This window comes from Nelumbo lutea, chromosome 2 (assembly GCF_056320005.1).
Source record: "Nelumbo lutea isolate HS-2025 chromosome 2, American lotus-T2T, whole genome shotgun sequence".
NCBI lineage: Eukaryota > Viridiplantae > Streptophyta > Magnoliopsida > Proteales > Nelumbonaceae > Nelumbo > Nelumbo lutea.
Window position 1 is genome coordinate 54,309,970 of NC_142685.1, and position 24,628 is coordinate 54,334,597.

General features: G+C 38.2%; 2 protein-coding genes and 1 long non-coding RNA gene across 6 annotated transcripts; 1 reads left to right on the forward strand and 2 right to left on the reverse strand.

The window, feature by feature from the left end:
* The first annotated feature begins 1,439 nt into the window (after positions 1–1,439).
* LOC148870776 (putative acetyltransferase At3g50280) lies at positions 1,440–3,597 on the forward strand. Its single transcript, XM_088967698.1, has one exon. It carries the CDS (start codon positions 1,720–1,722, stop codon positions 3,190–3,192), a length of 1,473 nt encoding a protein of 490 aa, XP_088823824.1. The 5' UTR covers positions 1,440–1,719; the 3' UTR covers positions 3,193–3,597.
* A 2,005-nt stretch (positions 3,598–5,602) lies between these two features.
* Positions 5,603–6,406, reverse strand: LOC148870777 (uncharacterized). Its single transcript, XR_016107974.1, has 2 exons — positions 5,864–6,406; positions 5,603–5,752 (listed from the first exon to the last, which is right to left on the reverse strand). It is a non-coding gene; the product is annotated as an uncharacterized LOC148870777 (long non-coding RNA).
* A 10,696-nt stretch (positions 6,407–17,102) lies between these two features.
* On the reverse strand, positions 17,103–23,623 carry SQD2 (sulfoquinovosyldiacylglycerol 2). 4 transcript variants are annotated; one of them, XM_088968481.1, is made up of 11 exons: positions 23,123–23,623; positions 22,337–22,403; positions 21,943–22,013; positions 21,413–21,530; positions 21,222–21,295; positions 20,639–20,694; positions 20,454–20,537; positions 19,651–19,738; positions 19,489–19,566; positions 18,478–18,534; positions 17,103–17,843 (listed from the first exon to the last, which is right to left on the reverse strand). In XM_088968481.1, the coding sequence occupies exons 1-11, from the start codon at positions 23,245–23,247 to the stop codon at positions 17,357–17,359; spliced, it is 1,305 nt and encodes a 434-aa protein (XP_088824607.1). In that variant the 5' UTR covers positions 23,248–23,623; the 3' UTR covers positions 17,103–17,356. The 4 variants fall into 4 exon arrangements, with proteins under 4 accessions (XP_088824607.1, XP_088824609.1, XP_088824608.1 ...); XM_088968483.1 differs by having other exon boundaries at positions 22,337–22,428; positions 23,123–23,510; XM_088968482.1 differs by lacking the exon at positions 23,123–23,623 and adding an exon at positions 22,607–22,704.
* Between the last annotated feature and the right edge of the window lie 1,005 nt (positions 23,624–24,628).

Below are 24,628 nucleotides of genomic sequence, written 5' to 3' on the forward strand. Positions count from 1 at the left end.
GAGAGCTAGAATTTTCTTACTTGCTCCCCTTGAGTCATTGGGGTTGGTGCCTTTATATAGGCCTTGCTCATGTAACGCCTCCGAGATCTCTGGGAGGTCGTGTCTAACTAATGCGAGATCCTTGGAGGTAACCGCCATACACGTTGACCATCTTCTGGAACGTGGGCTGACCTCCAAGGATCATGGGGTACGCATGCCAAGTTTGTCTGTGAGCATGTCTAATAGGTTGTCAGGTTGGCGGATGTTAGGCCACCAGGCCGCGCGCAGGTCGTCGAGTGGAACAGCATCAACTTGGCAAGTTGTTGCCTGTGTGTCACCTATTTGTCATGAGGTGCCATGTGTCACAATATCATTAGAGGGCCAAATCCACCCTCATCACTATCGATTTTCAGGCTTTAATTAATAGCATTCAAAACTGCTTGAGATACCTCTAAAAGGCTGAGTAGCTGAAAGCAAACTTCCTATTCATGTACTTGGTATGATGTTTTATGTATTCTTCTAAGTGCTTCAGATGAATAACTCATAAAAGTTATGCTCTAAGTTTGGAACAACTAGAAGAAGAAGAAAAAAGGGGGAGAGAGAGAGAAAGATCGGAAGTGGGGAGATTTATTTGGTAGTCTAGAGGAAGAAGATGAACAGTCTACCTTTATTTTGATATTTTAAAGAAAAAATTAATCTATTCTAAAAATTATATTAAAGAAAAATTATTGATTCTAAAGCCTAAATATTTAATTGAAATTATATTTTTAATGAATGTAGATCTGCTCATCACACCTGGCGCATCAGAGGCATATCCTATCCCTTGAACATCTCTTATACTTCTTAATTATTATTGATGAAAGATGTTCCCAATGCACGGTGAATGTGCCTGTAACGCGATCCCGCTTCATTTTTAACGGTTTAGACCGATTACTGAACACCCCCCGTATAGATGCACGTGGCCTTGATGTTATTAACGATACATGGACAAAAGACTCCAAGCTGTGATGTGAACTGTAAGAAGTACTTTGGTTAGTGTTTTGAGCTGGGAAAAAACTGTAAACAGGTTGGATTAATAAATTATGATTTCAAGTCTTAAGTCTCCATAAAAGTCCCCATAACTTATCTCTCTTGCATGCTGGTGCTGGACATTGTGAAAACCAAGGTTGAGCGAGTGGTGACAAGTAAATTGATAAACTATTAGATTCACCGTGGAAAGGCGGGCCTAGAGGATTCCTAGAATTTCGAAAAAAAAAAAATCACATTAGGCACGCCATGATCCCCATCATATTACCCAAAAGCCAAACGCCCAACCCACTAATTGATTAAACAAATCTCTTCTAAACTAATGACAGTTGCCATCATTACGAGTCCACCTGTAGTCCCTATCATCTTCCACCTGTCTTCTCCACATTCCTAATTTCCTACTCCTCCTCTCCACTTCTCTTTCCTTCCATACAGATTTTTTAGATAGGTGATGAATTCAATTGATGATAGAGAGCTCTTTTCCTTTTACTTTTGATGCCACCTCCCACTACTCCTCACTCACTCTCTCGTATTTTATTTTATTATTATTTTTTTCTTCTATCAACAAAAGCAATCAATCAACCACTCAAAGTGCATGAACCCAAGTAGCCACCCTCCCCTTTATAAACCCTTATCCCTCCCCCTCCTTCTTCACTTGCACTTGGATTGCAGAGTTTCTGAGAGAGTTAGAGAGTGAGAACAGTAACAGCAGCCATGCCTTCCTCAGCTTCTCTTACCCTCACTTCCAAATGTACTGTTCTTCCTGAACAAAAATCCTCAATTGGGAATCTGAAGCTCTCTGTGTCTGATCTCCCCATGCTCTCCTGCCATTACATCCAAAAGGGCGTTGTGTTCACTCGCCCTCCTCTCCCCATCGACTCCCTTGTCTCCCTCCTCAAACGCGGCCTCTCCAAGACTCTGACCCATTTTCCCGCTCTCGCTGGCCGTCTCGTCACTGACTCCGACGGTTATGTATTCATAGCCTGCAACGATGCCGGCGTCGACTTCCTCCATGCCAATGCTGCTCACCTCACCCTCCGCGACATTGTCTCCCCCGCCCACGTCCCCGACTCTGTCAAGGAGTTCTTCGCCTTCGACCGCACCATCAGCTACGACGGCCATTTCAAGCCCGTGGCCGCCGTTCAGGTCACAGAGCTGGCGGACGGAGTCTTCATTGGGTGTTCCGTCAACCACGCGGTTACTGACGGGACGTCCTTCTGGAACTTCTTCAACACCTTTGCGGAGGTGTGCAGGGGTGTCAGCAAAATCTCGAGGCCGCCGGATTTTCGCCGCAATTTCTTCAAAGGTTCTCTTGCGGTCCTTAGATTCCCTGAGGGCGGCCCCAAGGTGACGTTTTCCGTCGATGCCCCTCTGAGTGAGAGGATCTTCCATTTCAGCCGAGAGGCGATTCTCAAGCTAAAATCCAAAGCGAACGGAAAAGTTGACAACGGATTCGCAATCGAGACTGAAGTTTTGGGTAAGCAAAGTAATGACGGGTGGAAGCCCCATGGCGATAACCACAACCACCCGAACGGGAAGATTGCCTCTGTTCTTGGGAGCTGGCTGCGAAACGCGGTCTCGATATCTCAATACACGGAAACGGAGAGCAAGAGCCCCGATCAAACAGTCGAGATTTCATCCTTCCAGTCTCTCTGCGCTCAGCTATGGCGTTCGGTCACACGAGCGAGAAAGCTTCCCTCTTCCAAGGCAACCACTTTTCGGATGGCTGTGAACTGCCGCCAACGAATCGAACCGAAGGTCGATCCGTACTATTTCGGGAACGCGATCCAGAGCATTCCTTCTGTTGCTTCTGCTGGGGAGGTCCTTTCCGGGGATCTGCGGGCGTGCGCAATTCTACTGAACCGAAACGTGGCGGCGTACAATGACGCTACCGTGCGCCGCGTGGTGGATAATTGGGGAAAGAATCCCCGCTGCTTCCCACTAGGGAACTTCGACGGTGCAATGATCACCATGGGGAGTTCTCCCAGATTCCCTATGTACGATAACGATTTTGGGTGGGGCCGACCGGTGGCCGTCCGAAGCGGGAGAGCGAACAAGTTCGACGGTAAAATATCGGCGTTTCCAGGGCGGGAAGGCGGGGGAAGCGTTGATCTCGAGGTGTGCTTGGCTCCCGAAACGATGGCGGGGCTTGAGAACGACTCCGAATTCATGCAGTATGTGTCGTAGCTCGTAGGAGACATGACCCATTCACCCATAGAAAGTTTTGTGCTTTATCCGTCCGATCGTGTGAATAAGGTTACTACTGTTCACCGAAGAAACTCCCACAGGCCACATCTGTTGCGATCTTGATGCAAATGGACGGTCTGATTCGTTTCAAGAGAGAACCGTGAATGGCTTTTAGTTTTAGACGACGAGAATCCGTCCATTGCCGATGTATGGTGTGTTACTGTTGGCCTGTTGGGTTTGGGTTGTTTCTTCCCCATTTGACCCGAAGTTGCGGTTGGCGCCTCGAGCCTTCGGCGTCTTGATCTTTGTCTTAAAAAATTAAATAAGATATGATAACATGTAATCGTGCTACATTGTACTCAATAGGCACTAATCTCAGAGCACCTCCTTTCGACCGTCCGTTCAGACTTCAGACTTCATTACTATAGTGTAGTACCCTATTGGATATATGATTTTACTTTTGGAAGTGGTAACATTTAGCCCCCGAATTTTGTTTTGCTACATTAACCCCTCAAAACTTCTAGATTTCTAACACTTCTCCCCTTAAGCCCATTGACGGAGTTGACGGTGAAAATAAAATTATCAAATTGTCCATTCAATATTGATTGATAAAAATAATATAAAAAAATAATCATATTAAAGTACAAATTGTTCTTAAGGCATTGATTAAGATTTAAGAGATCATTCTCAGAGCATTTTTTAAGAATTCTGTTGAAAAAATCATGTAAATCAGGAATATAAAAAATTAAGGGTCCGTTTTAGTTAGCAGTTGGAATTGAAATTAAAATGGTCTATTTTCATAATCTATTTGAGAGGGATAAAAATGATGATACCCTCAAATGGAAGAATTTCATTTTAACAGAAATAGGAATGGGATTTCAAATTGGATTTCTTACCCTTATTTAGTTATTTTTTATTTGGTTCCTAAAATTAATAAGAAGGGTAGGTTCTCTTGATAATATAAGAGTAGTTTGAGGTTTTAAAAATATTTTTAATGTCAAAATGTTAAACGTGGAATCTAAAAGCTCCGGAGGACTTTTATCTAAGTGCACTCCTGCAAAGTACGTTTTTTTGCGAAGGTTCTCTGATTTCTGAAACCCTTTTCACTTGATTAGTTTGGCATATGGAAAACCTTAACAGTAGGAGAGGATTTTTTTTTTTTTTTTTTTTGAAAAAGAGGAGATTAGAGGATCAAATTTGATCCAAGGGCGGAGGCAGGTAGGGATGGCTCCCCTGGGTCCCCCTGTCTCCGCCCCTGATTTGACACTTATTTGAGAGTTTAGATCTGATGAACCCAAAGCGCTGGTCACAACACTAGAGCCACATCAAGAACATCTTCTTCTGAATTATTACATCAAGTATAAGAAGTGTTTCTGATGACTTGCGATCTCCTACTAACAAAACAAGCACGTTCCAACTCTTTACCAACAAGATCTGACATGGCCACATATCACCATGATTGAAACCTATCCTAAAAGTAGGACCAGGACTTTCCATGTATGAGATGTGTTTTAAGGAGCTCGCATTACCGCCCCACTGTGCCTCGCCCCACACAACATGCGACTGATACTTGTCCAGTCACACTTAGTGGGGTTAACAGGATGGATGTTACGTGCAGGGTTAACAGGATGGATGTTAGCCCCACCCGTTAGCCCTAAAACGATTTTAAAACGCAAAGTTCGAGCTTTTCCCATATTCTCTGGCCCCTTGAACCTTAAATTGGAGTCTCTGACCCGTTCTAGCCCAAGTTTGGATCTCCGCCTCCATCAGTGCAATCATTTTTGTGAAAAAAAAGGATAAATTATAAAAACTCCCTTATACTATGGAGTATGTGACAAAGACCCCCTGTATTTTATTTTGTGACAAAGACTCGTCTGTACTATGATGCGAGACAAAGACCTCCTTCTATTAGCTTTTTCTCCAAAAATGTCGTTGCAATGGGGAGAAAAATATGTTCATCTTCTCCAACCTCACGATAAATGAACAGAAGAATAATCCCTTCTATCTCAAATTCTTTCACATTTCTGTAAAGGTTAAATGGCTTAATTCGTTAATTTCCGAGGTTTCGGTGTCCGTATACGATCCCGTCGATGAAGAGGTTACAAACACCGAGTGGTTCTTCGTTGTGTCGATGATGCAGTCATTCATCAATGGTAGTGGCCTTCTTGGTTAGGCTTTCTTCACGTCGTCTCCCGTGTGTCTTGCCGGGGGTGAGAGGCTTGCAAGCTCGTCTTGCGAGTGGGCAAGGCCAAAGCCTAAAAGTAAAGGAATGCGTACCGCAAACTTTTTTCTTACGAATCAAAGCATGCAGGATATATCTAAGGTCCAGGTCCCCAGAACAGAGCAAAGAAATTTAAACGAAATCATTCTTTTTTCTTTTAAACAACTCATACAAGCCAAAAGAAATATGTAGAAAGAATTGATTCCCAACATTTTACAGTGACACATCGATCAGATCACCACCGAGAGGGGAAATTTGATATTTTTGTTCTCAAATTATTTTGACAAAAATCTTCCCTGCTAAACTAAAGCAGTAAAGCCCACCACCAAGAAAAGAATGCTGCTTTGCAGTTACATACAAATTTTCGTGTAAGAAAAAAAAATTCAAAACCAGAACAAAATAAAAAAAGTAAAAAAATGAAAAGAAATTTTGAAAAAAAAAATCTCATACCACTAGTACAATGCTATACAACAGAGAGCAACAGCAAGGGCGGTTCTTTGTACGCTAGTAATGGCTGCACCCGATCGGATCTCCTCGCGGAAACCTGGAGGAGAGGAGAGATGGGTTAGTGGGATCTCCAGAGAAGGTGAATTCTCTGGCGAAAACGAAATTTCTGGAGGTGCAGCTCCCGCCCCTTCATTGCCACTCCTCGTCGCCCCAAGGGCTTCCTTCCCAAAAATCGCTCTCAGCAATAAAACCTTCGAAACTACAAAGATGGAAACTGGGTTTTGATCAAAAGCTGTCTAGGTTCCCGACACCTGAATGATCCCCGCATCAATCGCCACCGACCCATTAACCCTCGTAATATTCAATGTGAATGTCTCAGCACCCAATGGATAGTAAGAATGCAGAACATGGAACTTCAAGACCACAACTTCCTTTTTCTCATGGCGGGATTGCAGAACCGGCAGCTTAGCTCAGGCGGTGGAGAGAGAAGACCGAGGAGAGTCTAAAGACTAGACAATTTGGACAGAACAGAGGAAAGCGGGAAGAAGAAAGGGGAGGAGAGAAAGGGAAGGGCAAGAAGAGAGATCGGGGGGAGAGAGAAAGAGGGAGGGAAAGAGAGAAATGTGAAGGAATCTATGGTAGAAGGGATTACCAACACTGTTCGTGTATTTTAACAGCGTTTTTAAACGAAAGGCTAACGGAAGGGGGTCTTTGTCACATACCCCAGGGGGTCTTTGTAATTTACCCAAAATTTGATGCATAAGGTTATAAGATCAAGCTTTAGCCTTTACTGTATGCTAAGTGTAAATGAGGTTGAGTATTTGTTCCGAATGTCAGTATTGAATCAGAAACCTGGGTTTAATCACATGCACAGGGACTCTTATGGGCGGTTTGCAGCTGATAACAAGAGTGGGGATAACACCAGTCTTGGGTGGAATAATTACACGAAGATGTTGGACTTTATTGGATCGGATACAGGGTTTCTTCTCGATGATACTGCTGTTTTCAGTGCTTCGTTCCACGTGATTAAGGAATCTAGTAGCTTCTCTAAGAATGGGGGATTGCTTGGAGGGAGGAGTGGTGGTGGGGCAAGGAAGTCTGATGGGCATATGGGGAAGTTCACTTGGAGGATTGATAACTTCACGAGGCTGAAAGACCTTTTGAAGAAGAGTAAGATCACTGGACTGTGTGTCAAGAGCAGGAGATTTCAGATTGGTAATCGGGATTGTCACCTCATTGTCTATCCCAGGGGTAAGACCAGCGGGCATTCAGGAAGATCACCAGGTAAGACGAGGGTTGGAACTTACTTGGTGATTGGAGGTATCCCCGGTGCCGGAGATGAGGGCGGAGATTCAAGCTCGGGCTAGAACGGGGTCAGAGACTCAGATTTGAAGTTCAGGGGGCCGGAATATGAGAGAAGCTCGAACTTAGTCAGTCACACGTTATGTGGGGTGAGGCACGGTGGGGCGGAGATGCGATCTCTGTTTTAAGATCATGTTAGTAGGGTGTTGGAGCGCATTTCGTTAGCAGATGATCCAAACTCATTTCCAATATGTGGCTGTAAGGTCTTGCAGCCAGCATTGCTATAGAATTCAAATTGGCCCTACTAACATGATCTTAGGTTAAACTTGACCCTCTCGGATCCGCATATTGTTGAAAATCATATAAGCTTTAATGTATTAGATGTTGATTTTAATAATATTTTGAATCTTATGTGAACGATAATTGATAGTTTACATGTTTTTTAAATGTCATAATTAAGTAATTGAAGATGTTGTCATTTGTTTGAGTTATTTTACTTATTATTTCTTATGTATAACAAGAAAATAGGAAATTAGATGGGATTCTAAACTCAACCCACCCTTATCCTTGAATGTGGGGAGAGTAGAGTCCAGAAGGGTTTTGCATTTTCATGTGTGAAGTGGGTTTGGATTTTCAAAATCCAACCTATTATGGATTTTGGGGCAAGTACAACGGGTCCCCCCCCCATTCCGTTGCCATACCTAAGCGTGGAACATCTCCAATACTTGTTATGGGGATAGTTAGGGGGTGTTTTGTAGTATGGATGAGAAATTGTGTAGTAGGAACCAATCAACACCACACCACAGTCCACAGTTATTCTGAACTATGGACAAACTGTGTGGATTAGACCCGTCCACACCCACAGTGGCATTCTGTAGGTGTGGTGTGGATTGATCCACACCACACTTTTTTATTCCATGTATCTCATATACATTGTATAAATGATCTATACAATTAATCATAAATATATTGAAGAATGCATCAATGAATTAATATTAACCAATAAATATTAATCTTTTATAAAAACAATAGTAAAATAATTAAAAATTAAAAATATATTTTAAATATTTAAGAATATTATTTTATTGATAAAAACATTAAAAATTTATAAAAATTAAAAAATTAACTAAAATAATTAATTTTACTTAAAAATTAAAAAATAAACACAAAGTCTATTTTACTAATACAAGCACAAAGTTTTAGAGAAGGTAATTTCACAAGTACAAAGTTTATGGTGGCATTGCAATGGAATTGAACAGAGAGAGATAAAGAGAGAAAGAGAGAAACTTCAGCGAGCGGAGAGAAACTTACACCGGTAGGTGGACTGGTGGTGGAGAGTTGCAGCGGTGTAGAGCTTTAGCAAGTGGGCGGCGGAGACTTCCAATGGTAAAATGTGAAAAAGACAATATAAGGTTTCAGCCTTTCAAAGAAAGTGTGAAGCAAGAAATCAAAAATAGATTATGGACGAATCCTATCCACGAGTTTTGTCCATTATCTCTAAATTGGGATGTAAACAAAACTGATCCACGATATATCACTGACCAATCCCGACTACAACCATCTGAATAGATGTTCATACACGGTGCCGAACACTTAGATTGTGCTATAGCACACATTTTGTGGAGCGCTCTTCTAATGAATTATGTGCCATAACTGTTGGATTTTAATCTCATAAGAGATTAAATCCAATGGGTTTGATTGGTCAATTACATGATAAATTGCACCTACACACTTGATTTAAAAATTATTTTTTTTCTCTTACAAAACCCAGTTTTGAACTTGTCCCACATTGGAAAATTATAACTTTTGTTTTCAGTATTTCAACAGGAGCTGATTTATACTCCTTAGAATTAGTAGAGGAGAGTATGGGGATTCGATATCGCACAACGTGCACGCATGCATGTGCACGTGTGTGTGCGGCGCAATGAGGCACACTTTGCGTGACTCGCGAATCAATGGTCACGATTCGATCTGGTGTGATCAAAAGGCACAATTCAAGGTGCCTTCTCTAAACCAGCACCCACCTTTTTCCTCATACCTCTTCACAAATTATTTAAGGAGCATGAATTAGACTCCAAAACACACAATTTCAAAATTCATTCTCTCTCTCTCTCTCAGTCCGGTCTGTTACAGTCTCACATAAGGTTTCTCTGGAGACTCTTTAACTTTGTTGGTTGCAGATTCTAAAGACAGTGTCTTCAGACGCGCCTCAGAGCTTCTCCTCCAAAGTTACAGTAACTCAATTTTTCCCCAACAATAACAAACACAGGCATATTCATTGAGGGATGTGTTGGAAAATGTATAAATCAGACTACGTTAAATACATACTAGTGTTCTACAAATATATATAGGACCCACATAATTTGCACCCTTACGCACAGTCTAGTTTAGATTTTGTCCTTCACACCATCCTGACAGACTTTACAGCCCTGCATGGGAATTGGGAACATCTCTACAGTAGTACTTTTTTATTGATGAGATATCCCCAAGAATGGAGTGAAGACGAATTTTGTTATGATGATATCCGAATTCCACACAGCCTTTCGAGCAGCAGATCCCAGGTCTCTGAGAAGAACCATTCTTATGATGGACATGCGCCATTAGTGATTAGTCCTTTATACATAGTCCACTTTTTAATCTATATCTATAAAATACAATGATCTAATGAAACGTTTTTCTTTTTCTATTTTTCTTTTTGATTTTTTTAATTATAGATAACTCTGCTTAATGAGCAAGCCCGGTTGAACGATAAATACTCATATGCGTGTTTTTTTTTTTGGATTTTAAGAGGGAAAAAGTTGGTTAATAGGATTTTGGTTATTATTCATCAAGAATTTCATGTTCATTTTTTTTTTTCAGATTAATGTGAGGAGTAGAGAAAGAGGTAAGTGATACTCCATCTTCTAGGTGGGTAAATAACTTTTCCACCTAGGAAAAAAGTTGCTAACACTTGAATATGACAAAAATGCCCCTTTTAATAATAGATTTTTATGACTAAAATGACCATAACCTTGTTTACTTGATAAATAAAAGAATATAGGTAAATACACTTATCCGGATAAATGTTTCCCAAGAAAAACTTACCTAGATAATTTTATTTACCTGAATAAGTAACTTACTGAAAAGCGAGAACTTGAGAGAGAGAGAGAGAGAGAGATTTATTTTCCCATTAATGACTTTCCTGCCTCTCCCGCAATTGATTATTGATCCACATTAGCTATTCTGTCTTCTTCTATTTGAAACATTCTCTTATTTATTGAGAGTAGACCTTTTGTTTCCCATGCATGCTTTATTTTCTATCACCCCATTCACCAAGACACATAAAACCTACCTCTCCCATTTTCCATCATTAACCTATGCAAGGAATCCAGCTTTACAGCTCCCATAATGACTTTTAGTTGTAGCATTAGTAATTTTATTAATATTACTAATAAAATTATTGAAATTAATAAAATATTATTTTAAAAAGATTAAGAAAAAATATTAATAAATTTAATTTTACTAGAATTTATAATCATTTAAATTCATTTTAAAATAATATAAATTAATAAAATAAGAAAGAATATTAATTTGAGAATTATTTTTTAATAATTTAATGTTCGATTGTATTACATTTGAAAATAACTACGTTAATAAAGTTTTAAGATTATTTAGTAAAAAAGTAGACCATACGAATTTGACCACTCTCATTGGGCATATTGGATCAGCTAAACATAACCTAAAAGCAATACTTGGACTAGGCTTAGACCGGCTTGGCTCAATTAAGCATATCATAGGACTCCTTATATTTCAATTATTTCACTTAATAAATCATGTGCATCGCACAGGTTCTGACTAGTTAATATGTTAAACCTACTTTGGGTAGAACTACGGAGGGGATCTGTAATGCTACCTACAAATTGTTTCCACATCCCTACCCATGAGTAATTACAGCTGTGCATTGGGATTATCTCTCTTATTATTCATGGGGAGATGTTCCGAATACACAGGCGTTGGTATTGTATAAGTATGAATGTGGGAACAATTCGTGGGTAGCAGATCCGGAGTGGCTGCGAAGGTGCAGATAATAACATGTGATGACTCTCTGAACCCGTATACCCATATATTAAAAAGTGTGTCACAACATGATAAACAATGCACTGAGAACCCGTACACTCATGTACATAGTCCGTGGATTTCAATTTAGGGATTTTTAGACTGCACTCTACCTCAGAATTCTGATTTACAGCCCCCTCCTAATCTACTATTAGCCCCCCTATAAACCGCATCCTGCCTATGAATTTAGCATCAATTCACGGACAAGATTCAATCTACCCCTAGAAATCCTAACTCCACCCTAAGAGTGGACTGAACTATAAAAACGCCTTCAATTTATTACCCAAAATCTCGGAAAAAAAAAGACGAGATGGACTTGGAATATAGGCTATGGTGTATTTATTTGGTTTGGAGTGGCCGACAGATATAATCTCACACAAAAGTTGGTCTTGCTCTTATGATGATTAATAATGGATGAGATTGTTTTTCCTTTTCATTTATGCTCAAACAAAAAACGTGTTTCACATACATCTATCCTAACAGTATGAATGTCTAATAACAAAAAGAATACCATAAAAATCTTGTAACGAATAAATCAATGTCATAAGAATAATAACCATCAGTTGGTCCTCCTCCTCGTCATTATCATTAAGCATTGTCCCAGTTATATGGATTGGCTACATAAATTCTGTTTTATTTAATATCATATTTATTATTAAATTATGGGTCGCTTAATTGATATAATTTTTTACTCGTTCGAATAGGGTTTTGGGATCAAATCTTGTAGTCATTTGCAATAGATCACTTCTTATGGAAGTTGGTGGTGTTATATGCATGTTACTAAATCATCTAAATCTAATTTCTTTCATTTTATCAACTATTGGAACTATTCCTAAGTTCTTGAATGTATTCCATTTTATTCCTATCCTTGTTAATTTTCTTATTAATCTATCTTAATATATACATTTCTACCACACTTATTATTTTTTATGTTTCTTGACTGCCTAATATTTTCCCTTATCCTAAATATAAAAAATAGGGTAAACTTATAATATCATAAACCTATGATCAACCCTGTGATTTTTATGAATATCATCCCATCAATTGCCCATTTATTTTAATAACAATATAATAATAATAATACCATTTGTGGTTTCTTTCTTGTCGCATGCGTTAGGGCCCAAACACTATGGAGGAGCTATCGCATAAGAAAGGAGATATTATATGGTAACTTAGCCTACGTCGCAAGTGCCTCACCTAGGGTCCGAATAGGAGGAACTAGGTTGTTAACCCACCTCATCATTTCGAAGTACACTTGTTGCGTCGACTTCATTCATACACTACACTTGTCAGCTCAGTTAGTGAAGGCAACGTGTGAAACGTTGTCTCCACTGCCGTGAAAAGAAGGTGAGCACTGAGCGAAAGCGATTCTCCCCCTCTCTCTTTAGATAGGACCAATCCTACGATTGATTCAAGCCCACCATAATCCATACTCCCTCTTGCCCTCCCTGCTAGCCTTTTTCTTTGCTGTTTTGTCCCTTCGAAGAGTGATCGGATTGGCTCAATGGTTCGTCCATCAGTAGTTTATGGGATTGTTTCAGCTTCAGATTGCGATTTGATCAGGTGATAAATAATCTTATGAGGGTACCACGACTTAAGCGCTAGGTATGGCCTAGTCTACTTGAAAGAAAGGTTGGAGGAACTCTTGTCCCAGTTCTTCCATTCCTACTCTGTCTCTTTCTCTATATTAATTCCCAATGTCGATGGGTCCCATAACAATCCAGTCGTTCATCTCACTTGGTTTGGTGTTTAAGTAAAAAGCCTTTTGATTTGGGTCTCACTTTGTTGCTGATTCATTTCTAACCTATTCTATATATTATTATTATTATTATTATTATTATTATTATTATTATTATTAAGGTCTAGTGACCATTTTAGTAGGTGATTGGGTCAATTGGTATTGTTTATTGGTTATAGGTGTACATTTGGCTTATGGAAATATTGGTCTAGACTTGGAATCAAAATGACCCATTTCCAATTCTAATTAATTGGTTGAGCAGAGTCAGAATCCAATTCCATTTCTAGTCAAATTTTTTTGGAAGGCCATTCCATATTTTTCCATTTAATAGGTAATTTCTTCCCCTTTTCTTGGGAATGAGAATCCTATTTCAACTAATTCTAATTTTGATTCTAATTTCTATTTAAAACCAAACAAACATAAAAACAAATCTGATTCCAATTGCAGATCTTAAGGTTTTTTTTTTTTTTTCTGATATCATGTCTTTTATAGATCATGGTCAAACCGTTTTGAACTACAAATCATATATAGTGGAAGAAATTTGATAAATAGTTATCGGTTTTTGAGATATCATGAATCCCATGTCCTGAATAAAAATATAGTTCTTCGGTTCTACATCAATATCGTGATCAACAATTCATATTTGAAAAGTGGAAGGATTCCCATGGTTTTCGGCACGAAGAGGTGGGGGAATCATAGTAAATTACCAAGGAATCATAGTAAATTACCAATAAGTTATCGTAATTTGGTAGAAATTTTATATCATCGTAAATTATCATTAATTAACAAAAAAATCATAAAATAGTAAAAATGTCCAAAATTATTAGAAATATGGTTCAACATCACTACGTTCCCTCTCTAAAAGACCGTTCATTCTCTGCAACTCATGAAACCGTTCCCTCTCTCTCTGTTTAGGCACCGTTCCATCATTTTAAAACGTTCCAACTTAGTCCTTACCATTAGCGTTCTGTCAATTATGTATATCACGTGATGGTATGTGCGATTTAAAACTTTTAAAAATGTCAAAATTATCCTTCAAAATAACACTATTCATCATCTTCTTCCTCAAGAATCAAGATTGAGCCAATGCAATAGTAAACAACCTGAAGGACATTTGGATTTAGGCATTTCGGTGATTGATAAAGAAAATTAGATGACATCCGAAGAACATTTGCATCATTTCACATGCCACTTAACGGTGGTTAACAATTTTGGAATAAAATTGATCGTTTTGAAAGTTTAGATACTAGATTGACATGTTTTGAAATCCAAATACCAAAATGAGACTAGGCCCAAAGTACAGGATACTATCTGCAATTTACCCTAACTTTTATTATGGATCATCTTATATTTTTGTCGACTGATTGAACTTGGTAGGTTTCATTTGATATTTTTTCTTTATTTTGCCTATGAGTTTCTATTATTTCATTCTTACTTGACAAAACCCGTGCACCGTACCAGTGCGAAGCTAGGTTACACATGTCAAATAAATTAGGGTCCCCAAATTTAACAAAGCCGGTGGATCGTACGGGGCCCTACTAGTAATTCATATTTAAAAAGTGAAAGGATTCCCATGGTTTTCGGCGCCAAGAGGTGGGAAATCACAGTTAGTTCGATGAAAATTTGGACGTTGAAGATGATGACGATGGAAGAGTATTGGAGAGAAAATTAGAAAAGTTCATCCACTGACCAGTAAGCTATTCCGGTACCATATTTTCCAACATTATAGATTTTTCATTTTATAGAATATTGATAGGTTTGACTATGATATAAAAAATATATGATATCTGAAAAACTTCTTAATTTATGATAGTTAATCAGTTGTTATTTATCAAAATTCATGGATGAGTTTTAATCCCGTACCATACATTTTCTGCATCATAGATTTTCTCAATATTTAAAAGCTTCATTTGTTCTCGTGAACAATATATATCACCCATAAAAAACCTTGTTCCATAATAAAAAATTGAACCAGTTTAGGTGAATCTTCAATTCAGCCCTTCCAAACTGCACAGGATAAGGTGCCAACCACTGGTTGGTAGGGTCTTGGGATTGAATCCCACCTATACCTGGGTTGGGGGTTATGGGTCAGGGCCATTGGGGGATGAACTATCCTTTTTGTGTAACCGTCCGAAAGATATCAAAAAATAAAAAATAAAGGGACCGTTTGGCAAGTCTTTTTGGGAAGATCTTTTGGTAGTTCTGACAATCAAAAGGCGCATTGAGCTTTTGCATTAAGATGTGATTAACGTGAAGCCCGTTTGGTTAAGGCATGTCTTTCTGCACGTCTTTTTGCACGAAGACAAATAGAAAAAAAAATACAAAAGCTCAATTTGGAGCTTTCCAAAAATCGCCTGTTTTGAGCTTTGGGCGCCTTTTCGACATATCGGCTTTTGGCGGCTAAATCTACCATGAACCAAATGGAAAAAGACCGAATCACGGTCTACTAGGCTTATAAGAGGATCTGCTACAATTACAAGTGTCAATTTGACTATATATCCAATCATGAATGAACATACGTACCAGTGTTCTATAAATATGGGTCTCACAGGACATCCATATTCTGTGTGTACAGAACACTTGCTTGTTTATTTGAGTCTGGCCATGTTAACCCAGCCGCACATATGGAATATAGGTTTTGTTGTGGTCACCGATATTTTCAACATACAGTTGGGATGAGGGTGACCAACAATGTGTTGTGGTCACAGATATTCTCAATGTACGTCTGGGATGTACAGAACACTTGCTTGTTTATTTGAGTCTGGCCATGTTAACCCAGCCGCACATATGGAATATAGGTTTTGTTGTGGTCACCGATATTTTCAACATACAGTTGGGATGAGGGTGACCAACAATGTGTTGTGGTCACAGATATTCTCAATGTACGTCTGGGATGAATGTGGCCAACAATATGTTGTAGTAAGTAGGTCAAACTCTAGTTCATTCGCAATTGGTCGGATAACCAGGTTGCACACTTGTGTTTTTATGTTTGCAAGATCAGCTCTTGCTCCTTCCAAACATGCCTTCAGTTGGTTTATCATTTGTAACACTGACATGCTTCTCATTTGCAATGTTGCTTGTTTTGGATTTACCTTTAATGTACTTAAGCATAAGCATATCTCACTAAATTAAATATAATCCAGATTAATTTCAATTTGTTTATGAAATGAGGTTTATAAGTTGGGATTATTCGGAGATAAAGAGTGGCGATCAAATGAGAATGCTTTGAGCCTTAGTTTGATATAATAACCCTGTGGTGTGCACTTGTTTTGTTTGCTCATGAGTAGAAATAAATTTGGGTTTTTTTTCCTTTTATTTTTCTTTTTCACAACCAACCAATGGGTGGTAAACACGGTAGAGCTTTCAATAAGTTTGCCCGGGCGTTGAGGCCCTGAGGCCTCACTTCAAGCCCATTCTATGCTAGGTTGAGAATCCTGATGCTAAAGGCCCCAAAGTGAAAGCCCAACTCTTGTGAGCGGAGAAGTTTTGAAATAAATAAGCCCGCCCAAGCTAAACCCTGTGTGTTTATATATAATCAATTTCTGCCAAATATACATGGACAAAACACGTGGTTGCTTACTTCACTCATGAATAGGAGGGGTCTGGAATCAGAATTGGAATGGACTATTCCCATGGAATCCTATTTTCATTCCTGCTGGAATGGCATTCCCCATTGGAGGAAATGGTCATTCCTCAGAAAATCAACAATATAGGGGAGTAGGGGTAATCATTAGGCGAGGCCAGGTCAGGCTTAAAGCATACACCCTATACTGGGCATAAAATTTAAGTAGTCGCCTTGCTCTATATGGGCCTACCTCAGGCACCCAGGCTTTGTAGATCTACAAACTAACCTAGATGGACTAAGGGCCCATTTGATTCACAGTTGGAATTGAAATCAGAATTGGAGTCGAAATCCCTTGAAATCGGAATGGGTATGGTCTATTCCAGTCTGTTCGATTCGATAAGGTGTAAAAATTAGATTCCAATTCTGCCCAACCAAACGTTGGTTCGATTTGGATTCCAAAATCCAAACCCTATTCCCATGAACCAAACGGATCGTAAGTTGTGTATCAGAATGGAAGCTTACATGGATATCAAGACATAACATAAGATCTGAAAGCTGGATATTTCCAACATCAGTTTCAAATTAATCAATTTTATTGCATGCAGCAAAGCACGCATTTCCAAATTTACATCTGTCTACAATATACAATAAATGAATATTTTTTTTATCACAATACAATAAATGGATACAAACAATCAATCACCAACACATCCTTGAAAGAGATTGGCTTACACACCTACAGCCATCTTCCTATAAACAATCCCTATTTGAGCCTAAGAGAAATTGAACCAGGTAGTTAAACCTCTGGTGGTTGGAAAGTTCGTCTAAACAACCATTGGAAAGGTCTCAGTAGTTGTGCTTTCTTCTTTCGCCAGAACCAAATGGCAGCATTGTATTGCTCATTCCTTATCTTGCATGTGGCAGCTCTCCAATCATACTTCTCCATCTCCACACGCGCAGCTTGTCCAATAGTTTCTCTTAATTCATGGTTGGATAGTAAAGGTTCCAACTTACTTAGACAGTCTTCAACATCTCCAGGGTCGAAAAGGAAACCTGTCTTCCCCTCTTGAGCTGTGGAAATTATGTCAAGGATTCCACCGGCACGAACAGCAACCACTGGAATCGCTGATGCCATGGCCTCCAATACAACTTGTCCGAGGGTCTCGGATTCTGAAGGCATTACAAAAATATCCCCACTAGCATACGCCTGAGAGAGCTCTTCACCTTGTAACATTCCCGTGAATACCACAGGCATGCCTGAGAACATCTTTTCCAGTTCTTCCCTGTGTGGATAGAAAACATGCTTTATGAACAGAAGGGAATGTCAATAGATATTGCTCATCCTTTGTGAGCTTTATTGGCTTAAAAAATAAAGAGGAAAAACAAATTTTTCTATGGCTTGGGCAAATGCCATAATTGCAGTAGGGGAAACAAAATAGATACAATATCTCCCCCTTTGGAGAAGAGAGTTGTTTTAAGGTGAATGATTTTTTTATGGATAGATTGGTGAGGATATTTAGGGGCTGTTCAGTCGCTTTAGATCCGCTGGTTACCTATGACTCTGAGTGGGATCTATTGTTGAATCCCCCAGTACGCACCTTCAAGTGTTAAGTATAGAATGCCATATCAATACAGTATGCAGTCACTGTTTACATGCTCAAAGATAAATTTCTATTGGGGATCCAGCAATTGATCCTGCCGATAGGTAACCAACAGATCCCAACATATTTCAGCAACATGATTGGTTTTATTTTTCAAAACAAAACAACTATCAGATCAGTAAAATTAAGAATCATACATGTTGGAGAACACCTACTTAATCACTCAAGTCAAGGGTGTTGACTTCTAATGAAGCATTATAGAGAATTCCCAGAGTTAACATAAGCAATTCATGAGATGACAGTCAGAGTAGGTTACCTATAAGGCCCATCTCCTACAAAAGCAATCCGTACGTCTGGCAGCCTATCCATGACCCTGTTTAAGCATGGTTTCAGAGGTTAAAAATTGAAAGTGCACAATCTTTAGTTGCAGTTTCTTTCTTTTTTTTTTTTTTGTTAAATGGACATTGAAGAAGCTTCTATTAATAGCAAAAGGTAAGAAACAACAGGCACACACTCCTAAAGAAACAGAAGGCTATAAAGCAACAATGCAAATAAAACTTAGTTTTCAAAGGACATGATGTTTCATCTTTTGGCAACCGCTTGTTGGAATCTTTTGTTACAAAAATAATGACTGAATATCATTGCTTTTCAATATGTATTGAAATAAAAAGTCTAATGTTTCTTGAACTCTTCTGGTTTAAGTGTCCATTAATTTCATATTTGCCATTTTTTGGTAAGAAATGTCCATATTTACTCAATATACATACATAAAATCCGTTGGTTCATTGAAACTTTCTGTACTTATCGTTTTTAAAAACTTTTCTTTGAAAAAGAAAATGAGGTCTGATGAGGCTTATGTTTCACACATCCATGATTTGGCCAACCAGAAGCTGGCCCTAACCTAACCAAAGTCTCCTCCGAGTTGTACTTGGTCCAAGGAATTTATACATGGGTTGAGTAGGTCAGGTTTAAACAATCATAGGCCCTTATATTTTTAGGTAGAATCCCAGCCAATAAGTTGGACAACATAAACTTATTTGCTTCAGAAACAGAAGTTAGATATCATAACTATCTTGGTAAATTCAACTATATGAAAGGCTGCAGAGCCAAAAGAACTTGGCACCAAACCTAAATTTGTTTTGGGTATTCAGCGTTTGGTCCAAGAAAAATAGAAAAGCTAATAGATACAAATAAAACCACAGTAACAGCCTAACAAAAGACATTAAATAACAAAGAAGAATCAAGAATCCATGCCATGTAGCCTGTTATAGTCAATATTCAATAGATGAAGAGGCTAGGATTTCCATATGTAAATTTAGAAAAGTACCTTTTGAGGAAATCCAAACTCTTCTCAACTCCTAACCGCCCAACATGGACTATCAATGGTTTATCAGGTTCACCATTACTGATTAGGCAGGAAGAAAAGAGATTAGAGCATAGTCCTACCATATTATATAATGGGTAATGAGAGTTCATGTAAGTACAAAACCTTAATCTTAAACGCATCTCATGGCTGCGGAAGCGAGGGTGAAAACTTTCATAGTCAACTCCTTTATTCCAGAGACGTATCTTATTAGCTGGAAACAAGTAATGTACAATGGTATAAGCAACCAAAGAAAACCAGCAAATTGCATTGAATATTAGGTATTTAGTAAGGATTCCATCTTTTGAGAAGACAAAGTTCATGGAAGAGAAAGAAAAGCTTAAATATTTTTTATATATTAATATCATTTAATATCTCACCTAAATGTACTAAAAAAATGGTCAGAAATTTGCTACAGGAGAGGTCAATTCCCATGTAAACAGTGTAAATGGTATGGAAAAGAAAAGGCCATTACCCAATGTTGGTCCCAGCTAACTGGGATCTTGAGAGGGATAGAGTTGATGGACACAGACCTAACCTCTGGTATTTTTTGTGAAGTGGCTGCTCTAAGACTCAAACCCATGTTTTCATGCTCGTCACCCTGAGATTTTAACATGTAAATGGTATGGACTAGATCCTAAATGAATGTCTATTTAATTTAGTGCATTGCAAACAAGAAATAGCTGTAATGAAACCAGTGCACAGCATGTGATTTGTTCTTTTGAGTCTCTAGAGAACATAAACACGAAACCACAGCACTATATGAGAATTGTAAGATGTGCAATTATTACGTAGAATATGCTATAATGGTTATGCATATTTAAATGTCATAATTGATCAAGCAAATTCCTGGTTATATTTCCATATTATTGAATGAGGCACAAAGAGTGAATGACTTTCTGCTAGAAAGGAGTGGGGTTTATTTTCACCTGCTGTTACCCGATAAGCTTGGAGATCCCTCCCTATGGCAGCTGATGGTACTATTGTAAGATCAGCAGCCCTATGAAGAAATTCTAGCAAAGAAAGAAAGAGGAAAAAATGATTATCACTCTACCAATCCAAATATCTAGCATCCATCTTGAAACAGGGGGATGGTAAGGAAAGCATTACATACTTAGGATCATCCACATTGGTTTAACCAACCAACTAAAGGTGTATCTTGGAATGTATCTGAAAAATTTGTTACAAGAATCATTTTATGCACTAGATAACTGGTTCTACTTGACATATATACACATATATACATACATATACTTTACAGAGAAAATATGTATCAGACAATAAGGCAAAGGCATGCCCCTGCCAGTGTATGCAAATTACACTTGTGAAAGCAGGTTGAAACCATTAACTGAACCAGTTAATCTAGGAGAGTTCCTAAGCCAGGAGAATCAAGCATGCAGCTATTAAGCTATAACCGCAACCACCTCATAGGTTGATGATTCCTTTTTCCTTTTTTAATCAATACTCCATGCTGGAGGTCTGTTTTTCTTTTGCAAACGTGATAAACTAAATGATTAAAATCATCTGACTGAGATGATTATATGCCAAGTAGACCTTTACATGACTCATCGAATGATGGGTACTAGTATAGAGAAGGCAGAAATCACAACTCCATGTCCCTTCATTCCTGATGCCACTATTTTCTAAAGTATTATGTGTATAGAAAGCATGAGAAGGATCATATAAAAATAACTCACACTGGAACATGGGTGTGATATGACATCACGAGAGGGACACACAATAGCTTTGCAATAATGAGAGCACCAAATACCTATAACAAAGATAAATATTATGTCAGGCATGCATCCAAGGGGATTGTTTGATTTTTACTTCTAGGTTTTTCACTTTAATATTTGAAAATACGAATTATTACATGAGATCATATTACCATAATTCCAGGTGAAGATGCATGTATTATGTCAGGCTTGAACCTGACAACCTCTGAGATTATTCTGGGGCTGAGTGCTAGTGAAAGGGGCACCTTCTGATACCAGGGGCAGGGAAAGCTGCAACATTATTTGACAAGCATTGGGGAAAAGAAGAAATGAGGCACATCTAAACCAAAAAACCTTAAACCTAAAAATTTTGATAAAGCAACTAAATCAATTACAGCATGTGAAATGTGCAATTAGTTTCTCATCTCAACTAGTAGATTTACTGTTTTGAGGGTTTAAGACAGGTCAGTTAACCTTCAACTTGACTTGACTTGCTCTTAACTAAACCTAGTAGACTCAGTGACTCCATTCAGTACGTGCCTACATTTTTCTGTGGTTTAAACCTCCCCTCCCCCCAGCAGATTGTAATACAATCATAAAACTAAGATCAGAGAAGAATAGTTTAAGCAAAAAACTTGAAGAAAACAAAATTTAACAAATCATTGATTGCAGGCATTTCATTGATTGCAGGCATTGTTCTAACCTCCGTGACCCAATAAGTTTTGCTCCATAAAATTCTTGGGGCAGTCCTTCATGGGTTGTCACAACCATGACCTGCACCATGCATCAAACAATGTCATGAATAATTAAGAAATTAATCTGCAACAACTCAAACTCAGCTCTGAAACCAGTCCTTAAAGATAGTCAGAATAACCACCAAAAAAGAAATAAAGATATTCAGAATGAGTCAATGAAAGATTTGCTTATTAGGTATCAGGTGATGATTATTAACTCATGTAATTCCTAGTAAATACACAGTTTCATTCTCAATGGCACTCATGCTAAAGGAGAAAAATAAATATCACATGAACACATGTAATTATGTAATCCCTGCAGAAACAAGATCATTGAACTACAGAAAAAAATAAATGCCGCACCTCATCCCCCATTTCGCGTAGATTTTTTATGAAATTCTGGAACCGATTTTTGTATCCAGACACATAACTGCAACATCAAAAATACCAATTACCTGTCAATCAAATTACGCATGCTTTAAACTATTAAACAAATAGCAAGTCAAACATTTCCTAAGCAGCATTCCGAGCTAGCAATTTGTGTAACTTTTGAGTTGTATATGCACATTTTTGGAGATAAATGTTGTAAAGAATCATGTAAAGATATAAAGATTAAACTACAGAAAGAAACACCAAAAATAAAACCACGAAATTTCTATTAACCGAAGCAGTATTCTTGTGTCTCTCATGCTTCTTGTTTCACAGGTAAAACCCATATGTTAGTCGGGAAATTTCAATTGTTGTAACGTGAAAATTAGAGAAACAATAGAGGTTCATAGTTTGCAACAGCAACCTGAGCTACAACAATGAAATCCACAAAAGAAACAGCTAAATGTTACAGAGTTCAATATGATACAGATATTAGTCTCAAATAAACACTTCAATCATGTCTAAATAATAGAACCCACTAAAATAACATAGAAGCAAAAGAGACCCACAAAGTTGATGGGCTATGACTCACGAAACTATACTTCTAAAACCCACTAAAGTTAGAGGTAAGACCGCAAAACTATCTTCAATTCGGTAAAACTTACAAGATTCACCAAATTACAACTTAGAAAACAAAATCACATAGCTCAAAAACATCAGATAGCCAAGAGTAAGAAAAAATAGAAAAGAAAAATTGTCGAGAAACAATCTGACACTCACGCAAAAGGGGAAGGTTCGACGAACAGAGCAATACGCCGGGGCTTCGAATTGGCTTCTGTTTCCTCCAAAAGAGGAGGCACCTCTTCTTCCTCTTCTTCTCTCAATTCCAATTCTGTAATGGTCATGTTATTATCTGAAGGAGCAGCTATTCCTCTCCTTCTGCCTCACTCTGTTTGAATGAAATGCAGGAAAGGCGCTTCTTTTCACGAGACACAAATGGGTCTTCTACTCAGAGAAGGAAGAAGATGGAGTACGTAAAGTAGAAAACAAAATGGGAAGAGAGAAGGAAAAGAGGAAGAGACAGAACTTAATTTAGAGAGAGGGAGAAGAAGGCATAACCGCATAATCTTATGGTTCGTTGTTGTTGTTGCTGCTGAGTTAGTTTGATTCATTTATAATTTTTGGTATCTTGGTGAATCAATGGGAGATAAAAAGGAATCTGAAGATGGACATGGGAATGGATATTCCTTGATCATGGAAGGAATAAATGGATACTAAATCAGTATATGCCATATTTCTACGCAAGATCTAATAGCTGTTTTAATTTTAAATTTAAGGGAAAATTCAATTTTATTACCCTTAACTTTGGGGTAGTGTCAATTTAGTACCTAAACTTTTAAATGTGTAATTATAAAACTTAAATTTTCAAAAAGTGTCAACTTGGTCCCTGCCATTAACCAACGTCACTTACCTATTGAAAAATGTCAAAACTAGCATTCAAACAAAGACCTGTTCATTGTCTTCTATATTGAGATTAAACCAGTTTAGGTGTTTGAGAATATAAATTAATGAAGTCATTCATTGTCTTCTACCTTTAGATTTGAAGCATATTTTTGTCTGGTTGTTTCTTTGCCTTCAGTTGTTGTTTTCCTCTATCATATTTCATGTTTTTTTTTTTTTTTCTTTGAAGATCACCGGTTCAGTCTCAAGGTAGAAGATAATGAATAGTGTTCTTTTGAATGGTGATTTTGATATTTTCAATAAATAATTGACGGTCGATTAATGACAGGAACCAACTTGATGCTTGTTGAAAGTTTAGGTACTTCAGTGATACGTTTGAAAGCTTGGGTACTACCTTGACACTATGCCCAAAGTTCAAGGTACTAAAGTGGAATTTTCCTTAAATTTAACACCCCTTACTTGAAAATTAAAATTATATTTTATAGACGAGTTAGGAATCCTCCAACAGAAATCTTCCATCCACGTGGCTTCAATTTCATACACCACACTTCTCATGCATGGCGACTTGGTGAGCCCCACTTTTATGGTGGCCTCAACTTCATAATGAGATGTGTGGTGTAAGATCAAGTTGGTTGAGTGTTGGAACATATTTTGTTGGCAGAAGATCCTAATTAGACTCAAAATTGGTGATGGATAGATTATTGGAGAGGGGATATACCCTTGGATGTGTAATTCAATGACATTGGATCTACTACCCATGAGATGTTCCCACATCTATAGCTATCCATGAGACATGACAACTGCACATTTGGAATATCTCCCTTG